General features: G+C 36.9%; 1 protein-coding gene across 3 annotated transcripts in view; it reads left to right on the plus strand.

Annotated features, from left to right (window-relative positions):
* The first annotated feature begins 10,148 nt into the window (after nt 1-10,148).
* LOC131788412 (histone-lysine N-methyltransferase 2C) overlaps nt 10,149-18,716 on the plus strand; it is a 38,709-nt gene continuing 30,141 nt past the window's right edge. For all 3 annotated transcript variants that reach the window (XM_066173172.1, XM_066173173.1, XM_066173174.1), the window contains exons 1-8: nt 10,149-10,192; nt 13,018-13,166; nt 14,440-14,521; nt 14,984-15,093; nt 16,059-16,554; nt 16,802-16,906; nt 17,362-17,419; nt 18,114-18,291. In XM_066173172.1, coding sequence (XP_066029269.1) covers nt 13,084-13,166; nt 14,440-14,521; nt 14,984-15,093; nt 16,059-16,554; nt 16,802-16,906; nt 17,362-17,419; nt 18,114-18,291 — 1,112 coding nt within the window. In that variant the 5' untranslated portion in view covers nt 10,149-10,192; nt 13,018-13,083. The remainder of the gene's footprint in view (nt 10,193-13,017; nt 13,167-14,439; nt 14,522-14,983; nt 15,094-16,058; nt 16,555-16,801; nt 16,907-17,361; nt 17,420-18,113; nt 18,292-18,716) is intronic.

Genomic DNA, 18,716 nt, shown 5'->3' on the forward strand with positions numbered 1-18,716 from the left:
GCCTTCACATAGATAGCAAGATGAAACTGGGTTATGATTTAGTGTATCTTCAGTGTCTATCGTTAAACTGACTTCCGTTGAAGAGCCATCTATTGGGGGGGCAGAAACCAGCCAAACCATCAAAGAAAGGCATGCTGTATTGGAGATTTGATATTCATTAAACACTAAACGAAAATCAGAAGCAAAACAGTAACTCACATTTTGGGCACGCAGTCAGAACTTGCTATTAAGTGACTCCCTTCTCGTTTGTCTTAGACCGAGAAGTAAAATCCTTGAAAGGTTTAGTCGAGTGGTTTCCGCCAAGCCAATGAAAGCGTTTTCTTAAAAAATTTTCCCCTTATTACTAACGATACGGAAAAAAACTGGAAAGTGATAAAATGAAATTTAAATGGTCTTGCCAAGAAACATACAAGAAACACTTCCATATTTATTCGCTAATCATCCTTAGAGGAAATTAAATATTTTTGAACGTGAAACCACAAATATGGACAAGGAAAAGCGAGGATGATTTGAAATATACTTTTGTAACTTGAAAATCTCAAACAGTGTACGCGCAATGTGCACGCTACCCATCTACAGATTCTATTTTGTGCACTTTCTTAGGTTAAATTGTTTGTAGCGAAGTGTAATATATGAATGAATTAAAGTTCATAACTTAAATGTGAAACCAGTTTCTTTGTTTTGTTTGACCCGTATGTTAATGATACCTCTCAATTTTCATTTAATCCTGCCAGAGCAAACGGAGTGTGTTTACCGTCACTGACTTTCTTCCCGCGTCGAAATCAACGATCCATGTCATCAGTAAAATTATTCCTTAGAGGGTTCTGGACTTATGTAAATATCACATCCGACTTCATACTTCATTAACGATAAAGTTCAAGACAAAATTGGGAAAACTACGAGAAAGAAATGTCACGTGAAATCTGATTCATAGTTCTTGACTGAAAATCTTTTGGTTTCTAACTGAGTTGAAAATGATGATTTAAATTAGCCACTGTAAAAAGTTTCTAGAGCTGACGTCACAAGCGTTGGCCCTTCGTCGTGAGCTCTGAAAGAGGGCTAGCGCTCGAAATGTTTGCCTTAGATTGTCTTTACGGTGGCTAGTTACATTTACGATTCAGTTGATAAAACCAAATAATTTCGTGATACTCCCCCACTGACGCAAAACCACAGTTTCTTTAGAAACTTTCCCACTTTGTTGCAAATGTTTTGGCTGTGGATATTACAAATCCAACAAAGTATAAGATTAGATATTGCCCGCGGTTTACTTATGGTCATTGGTATCCAATGGAAGACATCAGATAACGGTTCTCTTGCTCACAGCTGCATTTTATAGCTTGGAGTAAATAAAGAAATCAAACGGGAAGGCTCTCCTTTTTTCAGTGTGGAAACGAACAGCGCATAATTTGACTCAATTTCAACGTTATTAGTATACATTATTGTGTAAATACGAGAATTTATCAGGTACCAAGTAACCGCAATAAAGATGCGTTTGCAAGGAAACTGTGACGGTAAAAACTAAAACAGCCACATAGAAATCACAGCACGAGCACGTTACCTCCTTCAGCCGTCGCATGGGAACGGAAATAAAGTAGAAATGTTCAATTGTGGGTGTGAAAATTATGACCAGCTCGTGCGCCAGTTTTCGTTTTCTTCAATTTGTAGTTTTCTATTTTTCACTCTCCGAGGGAATAGGAAAGAAGAACCTCATTTTCACAATTAATCTTCTTGAATGACTAGTCCGCATGAAGAGAAGCCTCGATCAATTGTTCCACTGCCGCGCAATTAGATGCATTCTCATAAGACTCAATATTTGAAAAAGTCACATCCTTTACGGAAAACTAGCCAATCACAGACACTTCCAGGGAATCCCCCCTTGCAATTACACAATAGACGGGTACAACAGTAGACAAATATTCAAATGGCGCAGTGATTTAGGAACACAGACGCCTTCTGGTTGCAAATTTGCATACGAATCATGATAGAATATTTAATCACCCTAGTCTTCGCTAAACAAAACCTGTTGAGACAATTGGTGCACATCTTCACCACCAACGTCAAATTGAATTAAGAAAACAGGGAAGCCTTGATATGTTATTATAACCAATGTTTAGCCTTGAAAGAAATAATGTTACTTGCGGCGTAAAAAATTAAGTACTTACTGGTTAATTTGTGTGCGTGCATTGAAAATCTATTTCATAGGCACCGCACAAATGGTATTTAATTCCATGCAAGATTTAGGCTGCGCCCTTGTCCACTTCGTTTGCTCCCAAGTCTGCCCGCTGAACAAAGATAACTGACAAAGACTGAAAAGTTGCGTTTGATATCACTTGTTTGCAAACAGGAATGCAGGACGTACCCTCAATTAGACTGACAAACAGAGTGTTTCAATTACATTTACCGCGGCAAGTTTATGATCAGTGATAGTGAAATTAGATGTTCAGTAGACCTCGTTACTCAGGCAGAGATGTTGTTGTTGTTGATGTTGTTTTAACTTTGCTTTTGTTGCTTTTGTGTGTTGTTGTTGATTTTGATTTTTTTTTTAACAACCTTGTTCCACTTTCTCTGCTTTTTCGCTGGATCATGTGGAAGTGTTTTTTTTTCCTTTTTATGATACAGAACTTTTAGCAATATTGTTTATGTGTCCATTGCGTAAGACTCCCTACTTGGGTGTCGGTGGCGTATGCCTATAGAGGGATGTAACATCGAGTGGATTGCAATGTGATGTACTCAGTAAAGTGGAACATTTCCTCGGTAACTAAATCGATTGTAGGGGGTAAGTTTCTAAAGAAACTACGAGTGGTGCTACGTCGGTGGGGGAGAGTGATAAGATTGTTTGGTTTTGTCAACTCAGTTGATAATTTATCAATTCAGTTGATAAAACCAAATTATCTCGAAAATTCCTTACGGTGGCCTATTTACATGATGTAAATTGGCCATCGTAAATAGTGTTTAAGGCTCTGACGGAGGGCTAACTTTCGAAACGTCAGCTTCAACAGCTCTTAAAGATGGCCAAATTACATTATCAACTCAGTTGATAAAATCAAATAATTAACGAAATCGAATTACTCTCTTTTGTTACCTTTCGCGATGTAAGGTCATAATGAGAGGTAGAGCAATAAACCAGCTGGTCAAAACAGTCGAGTTGCTAAGTTCGTTCAGAGGTGTGCAATAAAAATTAATTGGATAAAAACAAGAGATCATCCGATGTCCCCTGGATAAAGTATCTTGGTTTTATTTTAAGAAGGTTACAAAAGATCGCCTATTAAGCCGTTTTCGAGACAACCAAAATCTCCGCTCTAAAACTAATATTTTGATTCTATCTTGTGGATAAAACTCATGAAAGTGAGGATTTGTAGAATTGAAATGTGCTGAGTTATTGTCTCTGGCAATGAGCTGGTAAGTATAGTGATAAATCTCATGATCGCCCTGAGGGAGAAATCGTTAGAACGATGGATTAAGGGCATTAAATTCTCATTTGAAGAAATCGTTTTCTCTCGCTGCACCAGTGATAAAATGGTTTTTAAAAATTGCAACTCCACCTGTTAGTAATATGTGTAGACCTTCTACTGATTGGTTGTACGGATTGAGATAAAAAAAATCCAGACGAAGCACGGTTTAATTGAATAATATTATCGAGTTGTTCTCTCTAGCTAAACAGTAGTGGCATAGCGCCCAATATAGAATATCAACGGAACAAAAGCGGTAATGAACGTTACTGATCTCAGCGTGCTATGTCGCACGTGAATTAAGATAGCTTTTACCGTTGGAAACGAGTGGGTATAGATTGTTTGAGTAAACTGACAATGCTATGAAAATAATAGAATCAGCTTTCAAGATTTTGCAACCAGAGGGGAAACATTAGAAAGTGCGAAAGGGCGTGACATATACTCTGAAAATGATGGCACTTGCCTTGCTTCACCTTCAAAGTGCCACTATCCATCTGACAACGCACAGACCAAGGGAATCCCCTTTACAACTACATACAGATCAGGGCGGGCAGATTCATTGACGCACGGGTGTGTCGCAATTAGAGCAGTCATGCGTGTCATGAATGAGACACTTGCCGAGCGTTGTGTAAACAGTCTAAAACACATTAATCCTTCACGCCCTTACTTTAGTAATCATGTTCTCCGCACTTTTCTCTTTAAATTTCCTTTGATACTGACAGTGAAAATTTATTTAAGCGAGCTTTTTAAAACGGTGATAATTTCCTTTACCTCGTGACCTTCGCATTTGATTCAAGTAAGATACTGAACAGAGAAATTAGAAATCAGTCACCCTCAGGCGCAGGCATTATAAGGTTAATCCTCTTCAAAATGGATGAATTTGGTATTCATTCAATATCGAATGATTAGGACAATAAAATATTGGTTTCTGTGCAGATCAGAAATTTACTGTTTCCATTATGTTGCCCTCTTTATTATATAACGTTTGTTAACAATTTAGGGAACCGAAAAACTTCCATTGTTTTCTTGTCACGCTATGTAAGTTTTCGCTTTGATACTATGCATCACTTCTAACTGCAATTTGTGAACATTACGTGGGGCCCTCAGTTCGTAAGTGTGTATGGGAAACATTTATGTGTCATCTTTATGAAATTAAAGGAAGTTTCAAACACTTTATCGTCCAGCATTTTTAACGGGGGAAGGGGACGGGTGTCAGACGAATCATGTCCCTAAGCATGGATGATCGATGAACTGTCTAAGATTAAGCTACATGAGAGCATAAAATAGTCGGATCAATATCAGTATCTAGGCAACTGCTCACCTACCCCTCCCCTAACCTGACAACAGTCAATTGATGACAAGTTAGGGTTAATGTTGGGTTAGGGGAGGGGTAGGTGGGCAGTTGCCCAGATACTGATATTGATAATAGTCTGTTGCATTTGACAACGTCAGAGATTTCTTTGCGACAATGTTTGTATGTTCGGATTGCCCCACCCCCCCTCCACCCCACCCATCATTCTCAGGGTTTCTTTGTGTTATCACTCAATCCTATTGTGACCTTTACTGTGTTAATAGAGGCTAAGAATACGACGGTAATCTTGGCAATGTAGACGAAATTTTTATAAGCTCACAGGATGAACGGGAAAAAAGAACTCCATGGTTCGTAGTTTAACTGAAAAGGTTAAAAGATTATACGTCACATAATGGCAAATTCCGTTGTTGTTAGGGGGTAGGGGAAGGGAAGGATTAGTTTTTAAAAGACCTCTGTCCCTCAGTGAGGATAAACTTTTAGTTATTATATCATACATTCTCCGGACTCAAAGAAAAGCGACGACAGATATCTCTGACACATTTGGTAGACAATCAAGTCCCCTATCATTCTTAGAGTTTCTTTTTGTTATCCCTCAGACCTCTTATGACCGTAACTGCGTCAACACAAGCCAAGAACGAGACTATCATCTGGGTGGTCTTTGACGAAAGCGATTACACCTCTATCACCCGAAGCTGATAGGGTGAGCAGATGAAAATTGATATGGTTCGTGAAAGGTTAAATTCCAGTTAACGGTGTTAAATTTCGAGTCTCGTCTCGTTTTTTTATTTTTTTCGTTTGTAAGTCTGAATAGCTGGTCAGATCGCTGAATGTTTCCTTGTTATTTTTTTCCCCTCGAACTGTTTCAAAATTGTTTTGAGAGAAAAGATTGGCACGAGACAGAGCGTTTTTCGCGATGCAGTCTCGACCCAGCCCCATCGGGTTCAAAAATCAATCACGTGTTTGCTTTTCCTCCGCGTTGTTGCGTACGATGGTAGGAGGAAGAGAGCAGTAAAAGAAGTATAGTAGCCAATACTCGCGGGCTAAGTTTTTCGATTTTAATGGGAATTTCGAGCGGCAGAGCTGGGAAATGAGCGGTATAGACGTGAGAGGAATGGGACCGAGAACATCGAAGGATAATTTCTAAAGAAAAAAGAACGTTAATTAAGGCAGACTAATTACAATAATGATTATACCACGATGGTCTGATCCATTCCTGGACTGCGAAGTCTCAGCTCTGGTTGTTAAAAAAATTGTTGTATCTCCTTCGCGAGAAAATTAGCAATTCTGCATAAATTATGGAAAATGTGTTATATGTCAAACATTGCAGAACCCACGCCCAGGTCTATAAATAGATCATTGGGATTGTCGTAAGTATGAAGTTAAAGGTGATATTATCGGTTGTTTAAAATGACGTATTTCCTGAGGGGTATTCCCCGGATTGCAAGTTTACGATTTGGCGCGAATTTTTTTCTCGAGATTGAGGAAGCGGCCGTGCTTTGAAAAATTTTATTTCTTTTCATATAGCACCGAAAAAGAACCCAGCTCATCTTGAATCGAAATCGGCGCCACAACCAACTGAAATTATACTCGGTCAAAAAACAAGAAAAAGGAAAACACGCGGATTCTCTAATTGGTTACTTTTGTAAAGTGAAAGTTTCACTGCTCTCTGTCAAGGAGTCTTAAAGTCTATATATAGTGGATTTAGTCAATTTTCGATCGATTGTTCAGTCGGTTAGTCTGTTTGTCAGTGGGCCGTGCAGTCAGTCATTCAATTACCAGGCAATAAGTTGGTCATTCATTTATTCAACGTACCAGGAAGTCAGTCAGTTAGTCGGTTGAATAGTAGGCAAATTAAACGGTTACTTTTTCAGTCGGTCGATCGTATCTCTAAGTTAATCAGTTGTCAGTCGGTAAGTTCAAGCAATCTCTCATCAGTTCATCAGTCCATGGCCGTCTGCTAAAGAAACCGTATGACCCCTTTTTAGAGTTTGCTTCTCAGATGCTGCCATCCAGTACAAAATCGTTACATTTTGTAGCAAGCAATCCAATTAGGGAGTTAAAATCCTTGAGGTTGTTCCTCCATTAGCGATAAATTATTCCAATCCAACTTAGCAATATTCGCTACCATCTCCCGCCAACAAGGCTTTTCACTTCTTTCATGTTCCCTTGAAATAAAAGAAAACATGTTATGTTTCAATTTCCATGGCTTTCCCTTCCATATCGATTTAAGCAGATACAGTGGACGACCACTCAGGAGTCAAGTTAGCCATAGGCTATAATATTTTTATTAGTATTTTTAGGCCGTTTTATGCTAATAATAGAACGATCTAAGTTAAACGTAGAATTTTCTTACCTCATTTCGACAGTTAATGGTTCAGAACAGAGGCTTTCTTTACTTTAGTTCCCCTTTTTTCTCCACTCTGCTGATCCAGACTTTACATTGGCCCCTAGACCTTACAACATCTTCAAACAAAAGGAAAAGAGAGGAAATGATCATTGCACGATTGCTAATAAGTGTTCAGTATTTGAATAGCTCTTTTAACCATAGTGATATTGGTAATTAGTTCTAAAACACGCATTTTAATGATTGCGTCAAGCACAATAACAAAGGATATAAAATTCTAAAGACGGATCAGACAAGTTCACGTAGATCTTTAATAAAGTTTGATAACACGAAACAGCGCTTAAGGGAAATTGAAAAATATGACATTCTAGCCATGCTACGGTGGACATTGCCTAAAATATCAATCGATATTGTCTTCTTTGGTCATATCGATGTCCAATTATTTCGCAATTGCTTCCTTCCGCTGCTATGTGACACGGTCTTGATGCGTGTTACCTATTTAGATGGGAAAAGTCAAAACACGTTTTCGGTCACGGTTCACGGAGGTCACGAAATATATCATGGCGGTCTCGTGATAGATCCCAAAGATAACATTATCGCGCAAGAAACAGATCATCGTTACCGGAAGTTTTTTTGTTATATTAAACAAACGATTTTAGCTCATTTTAAGGAGCTGATTACCATCATTATTTCTTAGTATATTCAAGAATCGATTTTTATTTTTATTGACGATTTTTTTACACTCTGATATTTTTGTTTTCATTATTGTATCGCAAAAACGTTAATCTTGAGCTTTTTTTCGAATTTGTACTAACATCAATCTATTGAGGATCTGCCGTATTTATTAGCCCTAAACTATAGCATAATTCAACATTCCCCCCCGCAGTCTGATTGCTCAATAGAGAATTTAAAAAAAGGAGAAAAACCCAAATGTATTATACATTACCAATGTCAAGACTCGTAATCCATTTGATTCTTCGGGAGACCTTAAACGCCAAAAAAACTTTTTGTAAATACCCGTGGATTAAATTTTCATTTTTCACGATTCTTCGTTTTTGATATTTTCGCTTAACACAAAAGTTGTTCATTAGCAGTTTAAATGATTAATAAGTTCCCTTATTTAAAACACCCACTTATTTCAAAATCGTTCGGTTTCGTGACAAACAGGCGTTATTTAGAACGCCTGGCAAACTTCGTGGCGCGATAAAAATTCAATCAGCTGACGAAAATTCTTTCACTTTGCCGCCGCGTCACTTACCACTGGCCAATCAGCGTTCGCCAATGGAGGAGGAGCGGGCTGATTTGATTGGCGTGGCTACCTTATGGGGGGTCGTGTTGTTCGCGCAAGGCTATTGCATATCAAGCATGCATGGCGGCATGCTACGAAACTCAGAGGCTAGTGAAATTCCCCTTCTTGGAGACTCTTCAACGCTTGCATGAAGAAACTAAATTGTTTTGCCTTTGAGAGGAATCTATATACTTTAAGGGAAAATCGTTCGCGGCGTCGTGATCGCTGTTAGGAATTGGAAAAGTGCTATGAATTCAATCGTCGGTTTGCGTTTCTAGCTTCTTGACTGCGTTCGACCTGACGCGTTACTGAGTTGCAAAGGCGGAGCATATCTGTTCTGGGGAGTGTGGTGGATTGCGTTGGATTGAAACAAGGGGAGAAAACTCTAGGAATTAAACACTGTGTGCAGGACCTGAATCAAAAAGCCATGTCAGGCGAGTTGAAATTTGTTTTGTTTGAGACTTGCATACGATGACGTGCTGTACTGTAAATCCGCGCAAACTACAGTGGTTGTTCGCTAGCTTACGTTCACATTTCAGTGATGGTTTTTTTGGGTTCCCATACAGCTTCTATTGTGAATCAATCCAGTGGGCATTTACCAAGCTACGACGCTGCTTAAAATTTTCCTTTGCATGGTTTATGTATGTATCAATCAGTCTCGAGGACGCCATTTTGTGATGAAGTCCAAAGATTGTGGCGCGTTCCAATTGAAAAGTTCAAAATTATTTTTAAAATCTCGGAAATGTTGAAAATATGAGACATGGAAACCAATTTGGGCTATCTCTGTTGAGCGAGGAGATCAGAAACTTCCAGGGAGTACCTTAAAATTCGCCAACCTATTGTCGCTTCGCTATCCTTTCCTTTAAACACAACCGCGGCCATTCATGGGTTATGTTGCCAATAACAGTTGATTTTTTATTCGATGGGCGTAACACACGGTTTTGGAATAAAGCGATTGCAATATGTATGGAAGGAAAAACATTAACGCCAAGTACTTTAGGTAAAGAGCTTCGGCAGATTGAAAACACGAGAAACTAGTGAATCTAAAAATGCGAACAAAGGCACGAACTACTGTTCTAGCGATATGAATAATTACTGCCAATGACATAAGATGGCGGAGGAACGGACGGTTAAAAAATCGAAAAGATGACTCGCTCAAAATCCGCTTTTTCTATTTTACTTAAGATCTTGGTCCGTTTTAGGCACCTACTATCTCGCGTCTTTTCAGTGCACAAAGAAACGCTTCTGTTAAATTGTTCTTCATCCTTTTACCGGGTGAAACATCTGCGTTCTTCGCGATTTTGTATTATTTATGAATGTTCATTTGTTGTTCTTCTGGAGTTCCCCGTAGAATTAGTGCATGGTTGAAATCAACAACGTTGCGATTTGATGCCAATTTCACTTAATGTGACAATGGAAGACTCGCGTTTCGCCCGGTCAGGCCAATGACTGTTTCTACTGAAAGTTTAAATCGCCATGGCTTCATTTGAATTAAGTTTGTTCGTAGTAACTACCGATCATTGATGCAAGCTATCAGCTGAGCGACCAAAGTCATGGACGCTCTGCGCTGAGAAAACTTATTTCCTTCGAGAACGCTTGATCTGTTTTTAGTCAGACTACGTCTCATACAGCTTAGTATTGTTATTAGTGTAAAGATCATAACGCGTGTTGCAAGCAACATTTCCTATCTGTGCGTATACCTTGTTTTTTATCTCACTTCTAATTGGATTCGATTTTCTTCCTTTATCGCAGGAAGAACAAAACGAGGTCCAGGTAGACCAAGAATTACAGAGACTGTGGTAAGTAGCTAAACTATTTTAGTCTGAAAAGAAGGTTACAGGGTTAAATCTCTGCTTTCTTATTCCGACACGTTCACTCACAAGATTTTATCAAAACTTGCATTTCTCCTTAATGGATCTATTGTTTGAATCCAAACTTTTGAGCTTGGCTTCCTGTGCGAATAACAACAAGTCTCTGTTAGTTTTGTAAAGGAAAAAAATTATTAGACAACCCTAAGTGAACAGCAAGAGAAGGGTGTACTAAATTTAGTTTCACTCTTTATTGTGACCTTCAGTGGGAACATAATCATTAGAGCCTTGCTTTCTAACTGAAAATCAACCACTAAGCGATGCAATCTGTTATGTTAAGATTTTTGTTCAACATTTGTTCTGTCTTCTGTACTATTTGCAGAATTTATCCTTGTTATATCAAAATATTCAAGGTTATCAAGAAGTAATTTTTTTCAAGCCCTCACTTTACAAGTTAAAATATCACTCCCATCAAATTGTTACCAATAATTATGACTTTCACCTTCTTTAGCTTAAGGGCATAGACTACTATTTCGTGAATTAGTCTATACAGATTACTGGTACTATGGAAATATTTTGTTTACCATAATCTAGCATTGGCTTTCAGTGCCTGCAGTTTTGACAACATCTCTCTAATTCTTGAACTTAGAATTTTCAGAATCTTCAACTACTATTTGTTTTATTCTTAAAATTGAAAAAGTGTCTAATACTATTTTTAGTTTTCTACTGGTTAATTAGTTTGTAAGTAGACTATCTTGGCAACTTTGGATTTGGTTTGTTTCCTGTCCTGTCGAGAAGAATGTTTATAGTTTTAAGGTAAATGGAAATAGGAAATCTATAGCAGGAAGTATTTAAAAACATTTTCTTGTGTCGATCAGAAAGTTTTGATGACTTAAGTAATTTCATTTCCTTAAATACAGTGTAAATGGGTTTTGTAGGCCTTATTTATTGAAAATTTCATCCTGTATCAGATGCCAGTAAATTCTATCAGACTGACTTTTTGAGAAGTGTCTCTTATGATGGCAGAAAGGTGAATGTGATCATGACATACACAATTTGTCATGGTTGATGTGTTACTTTTGTACTCAAATTACTCTTGAAAGGTTTAGATCCATTTTCAGAATAGAATGGGGTGCAAGTTGTAAAGAGTGTTTTGACTGTCAATTGTGTTATAGTGTGCAAGTGTATTGGGTTCATGATTAGCAGCCTATTTAAATTCTCATCAGCAAAATGGCAAATTTTATTAGTATTTTGTGTTTGGCTACTGATTAAATTGCTATGCAAACAGAATACTCTGTTATTTGAGTTATTAACATGTGGACGTGACATCAAGTTCTTAACTATTAATGGTGCTGTTTGGCATTTGTGAATAATTTGAGATGTGGTGAGGTAACACTAAATATTGTTTACACAAAATCTTTGCCAGAACCAAGGCCAAGGAAATTTTTGTTTAAAAGGAGGCCGTAATTTCTCAGGAATTCTTGACGTGTCTTATTTTCGACACAAAAAATTACTTGTAGACATTCAACCAAAAGTCTAGAGTGTCCTGTTGTTTTGTGTCTCGGAATACAAGTGTCTATTAATAGGGTTAATGTTGTTGTAACCATGACTGCAAATGTTTTAAAGGTAGAATTAGTCAGAGATTTATTGCTGTTTGTTTGTTTTCTGTTTTCCTAAACAGCCTGAAGGATAGTTTTCTGGTGTGATGTTTGAATTGTGTTGTCACAGTTTGAATGTTGAGGGACATAAACTGTGTGTAACTGTCTTACTGCATTCCTTTTAACTTCTCTGCTGTATTGTGAACAGAGCTTTTTATTTCTTCATGTGCAATATGTGGTTGTGTTATGAGAATTATGCTTGTGAATACAGTGTGACGCAAATTGAGAAACAAAGGAAATATAATGAGAGTGCACAACATAACAAATATTGTGTATTATACTGTGGATTATCACTTTTGTGTATAATGTACAGATTTTGGCATATGAAAAATTCAGAATTCTCCTTGTCTTCTGTTAATTTTTACCATTGTAAGATGTGTTGCTAAATTAAAGTACATTATTCATGAAATTATGGTCTTGATCAGGAATGATTTGATTTTTTAATCAGTTCATGCTTTAATCATGAATATTGTTATTGGCAATTTGGTGTCAGTTATTGCTTTACTAGAACTGTTGGTTTGAGTAACTTTAAAAGAACACAATTGAAACTTTGGTAGAAGGGATTTCAAAAAGAATTTGAATTTGTCACTACAGATAAGTTTGTTTAAGATAGCCTTTTTGATTGGTTTGGTGAAGTTATCATTTCAGCTTTTTGTCATGTTTTAAGTTTTAAATCTTGACTTATAATTCTCCCCTCTAGAAGCTGTTTGTCTTCTGGTAAACTAATTAGGACAATTTGATGTTATATCAAGATGATATGCTCCAACTGATAACTTTGTCTTTTTTATGACCTGTCAATTAAATAATGTAGCAAACTTTTAAGGAGAAATTGTGTATTACATGTAACCACCTCAGTGAAGACAATGTTAAGTTTGAGACTGTAGATTTGAAATGTTTCTTTCATTAGGTTTTGAAGCAGGATGGTGTTGTAGAAAGGTTTAGACAGTGTTACATGTCAATTTGTATGGTTGATTATTATGATATTATCAGGCAAACCTTGAGTTACATAATCAGTTTGATTATGTAACCTAAATAGCTAGCAGAACACTTCTATGAAGCAAAGAGCACAGCTTGACAAGTTTCAGCTCTCACCCGCTTATAAAGCACTAAAGTTGCATACAGCATATTTATTGTTGTGAGTTCTTTGTGGTCATTCAGCATTCCCTGAGTCCATATCCAAGTTCACCATTGACACCAGACTCTGAAGAAGGTTACATCTTGAGTATGAGAGAAGAAAGTAGATCAACAAGGGTGCGGAACAGACCCAAGCCACAGCCTGCAAAGAAAACAAGGGTTAATGCTCAGAGGTTTGCGACTCTCTTTGATGTTAAATTTCTTGTTGTTAATTTGATGTTCACCCTTTCACTTTCAAGATCTCAATTGTAATTCTCCTTACTGTCCACTATATCATTACTATGATGTTATGTTGGAGAATTTGGCATCAAACCAACTAATAACCCCCCCATTGTTATCTTTGTTAATTCTCATCACTTGTCAGCTTGATAATGTCTTGATATTGTGAGGAGAAATTCTGTCTTGATCACCCTTGGGAGTTTAAGGGTTGATAGAGGTTTAGTCTCTTTGCTTGTGAAACATTACATCAGGCAATAATGTAGTTTTCTGAACTTGAAATTTGAATAAAACATTTCTGTGTTCAGCTTATAGCAAGAATGAAAATATTTTGTTGGTTTGATGCCAAAAACCCTTGTCTCTTTTTTTTTTGGTGATTTTTGTGTCATATTTCAACCAAACAGCACACAATGAATCTGGATAAATCAAAATAATACAATAAGAAAATGGAGATGAAAAAGCTGGAGGAATCTTTCTGTTTTGATGTACACTTTCTTCCCTTACAATGCACTTTTAGCTGCTTGTCTTTGTGACTTTTTGGAAAATGCAAAAAAAATGTTATACTATTTTGTTTGTATTTAGGATTAGAAGTATGAAAATAATCTTTTAATCTGTGTGTTATGACCTCTGGGGGAAGGATGAAGGGTTTTATATTAGATTTCTAAAGCTATTCTTAACAGTTATTTTTAGAATTTATATTGTTTGATGATGTGGTGCTTCTGACAGCGGAAATTAAATTGGATTGAGACATTTCTTTTTTTTAATTTCCAGATGTAGAATCAATTATTTAATTGGATTTACTGTGATATTTTTGTTCAAGATCACGGCCGTTAATTACTTCTATAATAAATGATTTAACTCACTGAACACCATGGTTTGACAACGCAAGGGAAGAGTGCAGAAAAAAGGGGATTCCCACTGAATTTTTGGAGTGTCAAATGTTGCGCATGAAATCATACAACTTGATGCAGATGTGTGTTATTGTCATGCCTGAATGAATGTTTAATTGGTTTAAAGATATTTTTAGTTAATTGATGAAATTAAACCTTGATTGATGGTTCTGTTGGGGATTGATTACTTAGAGTTTGACCAAATTGGTTTATGTTGCTCATTGGACAAGTGGGTCCTCCTCATTATTGTGTTAATGCGATAAATTTATCACTTGACCTTTGTGTTTTGTTATAAGTTATTGAAGTTTTTTTTTTCTTCTGCAAACTGTTCTATTTTCAGTAAGTTGAAATCTCCTATCAGAGCTTCACCGATTGGTTCTTGCACTGAGAGTAATCTAAGTGTGGAACATGAGAACATGATGGTGAGATATCTTGTATTATGCAATATACTTAGTTTGATTATGTAAACTCCAAGGATGTTTCACCTGCTTATTCCTGAGATCTGAAATGTGCTTTAATTCTCCTTCTCAGGTGCACTGCATTTTATTGTAAATTAGTTTAGGAACGTCATGTACTATTTGTCTGCAAATCTCTCAATGAAATTTTTTGTCTATTTGGATCACCTGTTTGCAGAATAATGCATTGATATTGTAGGGAGTAGTTGATTGTTAACTGTGCAAGCTGAAGGGTTTGATGAACAGTATATTCATTAGAGATTTCCATAAAAAAATTTTCCAGCCTAATTTTGTCAACCTTTGTCATTTATTGTCTAGATGTGGAGTATTCTTCCTTTTTTACCCACTTCCTCCTGTAACTAAATTTTGCAATGAAGAACCTGAATGAATTTACACAAGCTGAGGTGTTATTTTTTCTGATCATTACAGGAGATGTCATCGTACTCTGTGCCTTTGGATGGGCAGCCATTGTATGATAATTTGACACCTGATGGCTTTGGAGTTATAAAACAACCAACAGTGGACCGAGATGAAGAACTGTAAGGATTGATTTTCCTTCCTTTTTCATTCTTCTTCTTAGTAGCTCTTACTTTGAGCGAGTGATGAAACAGAAAAAACAAAACAAAAAAACAAACAAACAAACAAAAAAAATATCTCTTTCGTTAATCATTTGTTCATTTCTGTTGGAAAATTAGTAGTAAAATAATCAATATTTTATATTCTTTCTCCTTGATTTTTACTTATACATGTGCACACAGTTTATATTTCATTGCAAGACCTTACTTGTTTGGATATAAGTAACAAAAAACCCATATATGGAACATGGCAATCAGTACATAAGAAGTTTTTATGTTCATTGCAGAAACAGCTACATGTACATTCAATAAAAGGTGTTCTGTTACTTGCCAGGATATTTTCCAACTCTAATTCAAAGTGCTTGGAGAATTTTAGTTGGTGTGTAACTGTTACTATTTACACAGCTGACATTTTAAACAGCAAAAGCTGAGGTGTTTCAATTTTTTTCAAGGGTGTTCACATGCGTGGGTGAAGGGAGCCTGATGGTGTTTGTTTGTGCAGCTTAATGCTAAAACTTTTCTGTTTTGGAAGACTTGAACAAGTTATACAAACTTGTTTTGTGTTGAGGTGCGAGTTTTCCAAAGAAGCCTCTTTTCTCAAGCTGTGTAAATTTTTCTAAAGCAACAATTTGTACCATGAGCAACAGAAAGTAAAGCTTACAGAACTTAGTCAGTGATGTTATGACCAAGTGTATTTTAAAAGTAATTCAAGTTTGAGTCTTTTTATTTTTTTTTTATTTTATTCTCTTTTATCCAGAGAAATCATCACCACCATCATGAAATAATAAGAGATTTAATTATAAAAAGAGAAAGATTAAGATCAACCTCCACTGTAGAATGATTGGAAAAAGGCTTAGCACACTTTACTCCCTTCCAGCTGCTAGATTTGTTTCTGTACCAAACTCTGTCAAACATTTTCATTCGAACAGGGCTAAAAGCAAAACATGCTCATTCTGCAATTGTGGTGTGGAGAAACGTATGTTCCATGGCAAACTCCAGAGGTATGCACCCACTCCAGGATTCAACCCAGTCAAAAAGCTCCAAAACAGACACAGACAGAACAGTGGCTGTGATCCTTTCAGAGACCGGTTTTATGTAGATCCTTGCGACACGGGACAATTTGCTGAAGATCACCCGGAACCTCCACCTGTAGTAACTCGCCGCGGGCCTGGCAGACCACCTGGACGTGGAAGGCGGAAGGGAATTGTGGTTGTAGGTTTGCCATTAAGAACTGGTAACAATGACACTACAATTGACAAGACCACATATGGGACAGTAAAGGAGAAGGAGCTAAGTGATGTTTTTGAAGAAGATGGTTACACCTGGGCTCATCACTGCTGTGCAGCTTGGTCTGAGGGAGTCAGCCAGACAGATTCCTATGATTTAATCAATGTTGACAAGGCAGTTGTTAAAGCTATGTCTGAGGTATGTCATTGACATTTTTTCCAGTTCTCTTCAAAAAAAGTCTCCTAAAACCACCCATAGCTGTTCATTAACACAAAGTTCAACATTGTTTTTCTTCTTTGTCAACAGGTTTTTGATTTGTACAAATCTTTAACTTTTGCCAGAGATTAATAGGGTATTTCCAAGGACATTTTTTCCCTTAGAACTATGTTTTGGAGTCTGTTCAGTGATTATTTTTAATTTGCTTTTTATGATTTTACTTTTTCAGCGATGTAATCATTGCAATCGGTTTGGTGCAAGTGTTGTTTGTCAAATCCCACGCTGTGGAAAGACCTATCACTATCCCTGTGCAGCAAGTAGTGGTTCTTTTCAGGTTTGTCTAACTAAAGTACTCAACCACTTAGCAACAACTGCTGACACTTTTCTCAGAAATTCATAATTCTCTTTTAGCCATCACCACTGAGTGAGTGAATGTTATTTTATCAGTACTATGAGAGTTAAAAGCCCCTGACTCTTTTTTGGGAAGGTGACAAACTAAAGGCAACTCTCTGGCATCATGGCTTCCAACAAAATTTCTTCATCTAAGAATTACTATCACCATATGATCAAAGCACAAGTAATGCTGTTCTCTTTATCATCATACTTTCCCTGTTTTTGATTGGAACAAACAGACATAGCTGTAGAAGGAGAATTTCCATGTTGATCAGGTTCAAGTCTTTACTGATATCCATTTTGGGATGTTTTCACTTTTATGTAAATAGAAACCTGCTGTGCCTCCCTTTTATGTTCTTGTCTTTCTCATAAGAAAAATTTTTTTTTCTCAAACAGGACATTAAATCTATGACCATGTTATGCCCAGATCATTTGGGAGATGCAGGACATCTTGGTAAGTGAATTTTAACCTAACAGGCAGATAATTCCATGAATAAAAGGAGAAATAAGGTAGCAAAAAATTGCGTGGGTGTGGATGTTCTTGTGTACATTATGCCAACAGCATTTTGCAATGTAAGTATGTGTAGAACCCTTGTATATTTAATGTGACTACAATGCTATTTGCCCATTCACCCATTCACCCATGGAAAAATAACTAAGCAAAAGCCAAAAGAGTTTATCAAACAATGTCTGGAATTATATTTGTGGCCAACAAAGTTGATATCAATTGCAGGTCGATGGAGTTATTTAATGATTGTTTTCCACAGTATTTTGAATAAAACAAGGATCAGGCCTATTTAATATAGGTTGTAAAAGACAATCTAGACAAATTTACTCAAGAAAGTCTGGAGAAATTTGATTAGGATTAAATTGCAAAAGGATTCTCACAAGTTAACTGCAGTCGAAGGAATTTCAGAAAGAGAAGCCTGAGAAAACTTGGGTGTTGATGGGGTTGAGATCGGTGTCTCTTGGGTACTGGTTGGGTGTTACCAGTGACTGAACCACAGAGCAACCCTTTGGGAGTAAGGCAAATTTTAGTGGATTCTTTTTCCCTGTAAAGAATTGTAATAAATCAGCTTTATTTAGTGGTCATGATGAAACTCTGTAACAGTTGTCTTCATTTTTATTTGATTTGTTTTGTTTTGCAGCTGGGGGTGAAGCTGAATGTGTCCTCTGTGGGGATGCCAAGGATTTTTCAGAACAGATATTCTGCACAAGTTGTGGTCGCCATTATCATGGCCGGTGCCTCGATCCTTCTGTCGATTTAACTCCACTAATAAGAATGGGCTGGCAGTGTCCAGATTGTAAAGTCTGTCAGGGTTGCAGGTGGGCTGATTTTCTTTACTTGTTCAATGGTGAAGTTTGTGTCTTGTAACATGTTATGTGCCAAATTTTTACAACAAATTCACTGTCTGCTAATCATGTTTCAACTTTGACCTAAGTTCTGAGAATTTTTTTGTGAAATTGGCAACATTCCATCGTTGATAATTTTCTAAATCTTGTCACTTGCTTCTTTGCCTCTCCTCGCCTTGAGTCTCTATGGCAATTCTTTCATGTTACTGGGTGCACATTTTGAATTGGAGATTGGAGTAAATTTTTCATGAGATGTGGATGATATTCTTGTCTCCTTTCCTACTCCTGCTACCTTCTCTTGTTAAAAAAAGTCTTGATTTTAACCCCATGTACCTTAATTAATTCTTCTAATGACCTTAATGTTTGATTTGGTTGTGAATAGTGTGAGGAGAAATAAC

Source organism: Pocillopora verrucosa, chromosome 10 (genome assembly GCF_036669915.1).
Source record: "Pocillopora verrucosa isolate sample1 chromosome 10, ASM3666991v2, whole genome shotgun sequence".
NCBI lineage: Eukaryota > Metazoa > Cnidaria > Anthozoa > Scleractinia > Pocilloporidae > Pocillopora > Pocillopora verrucosa.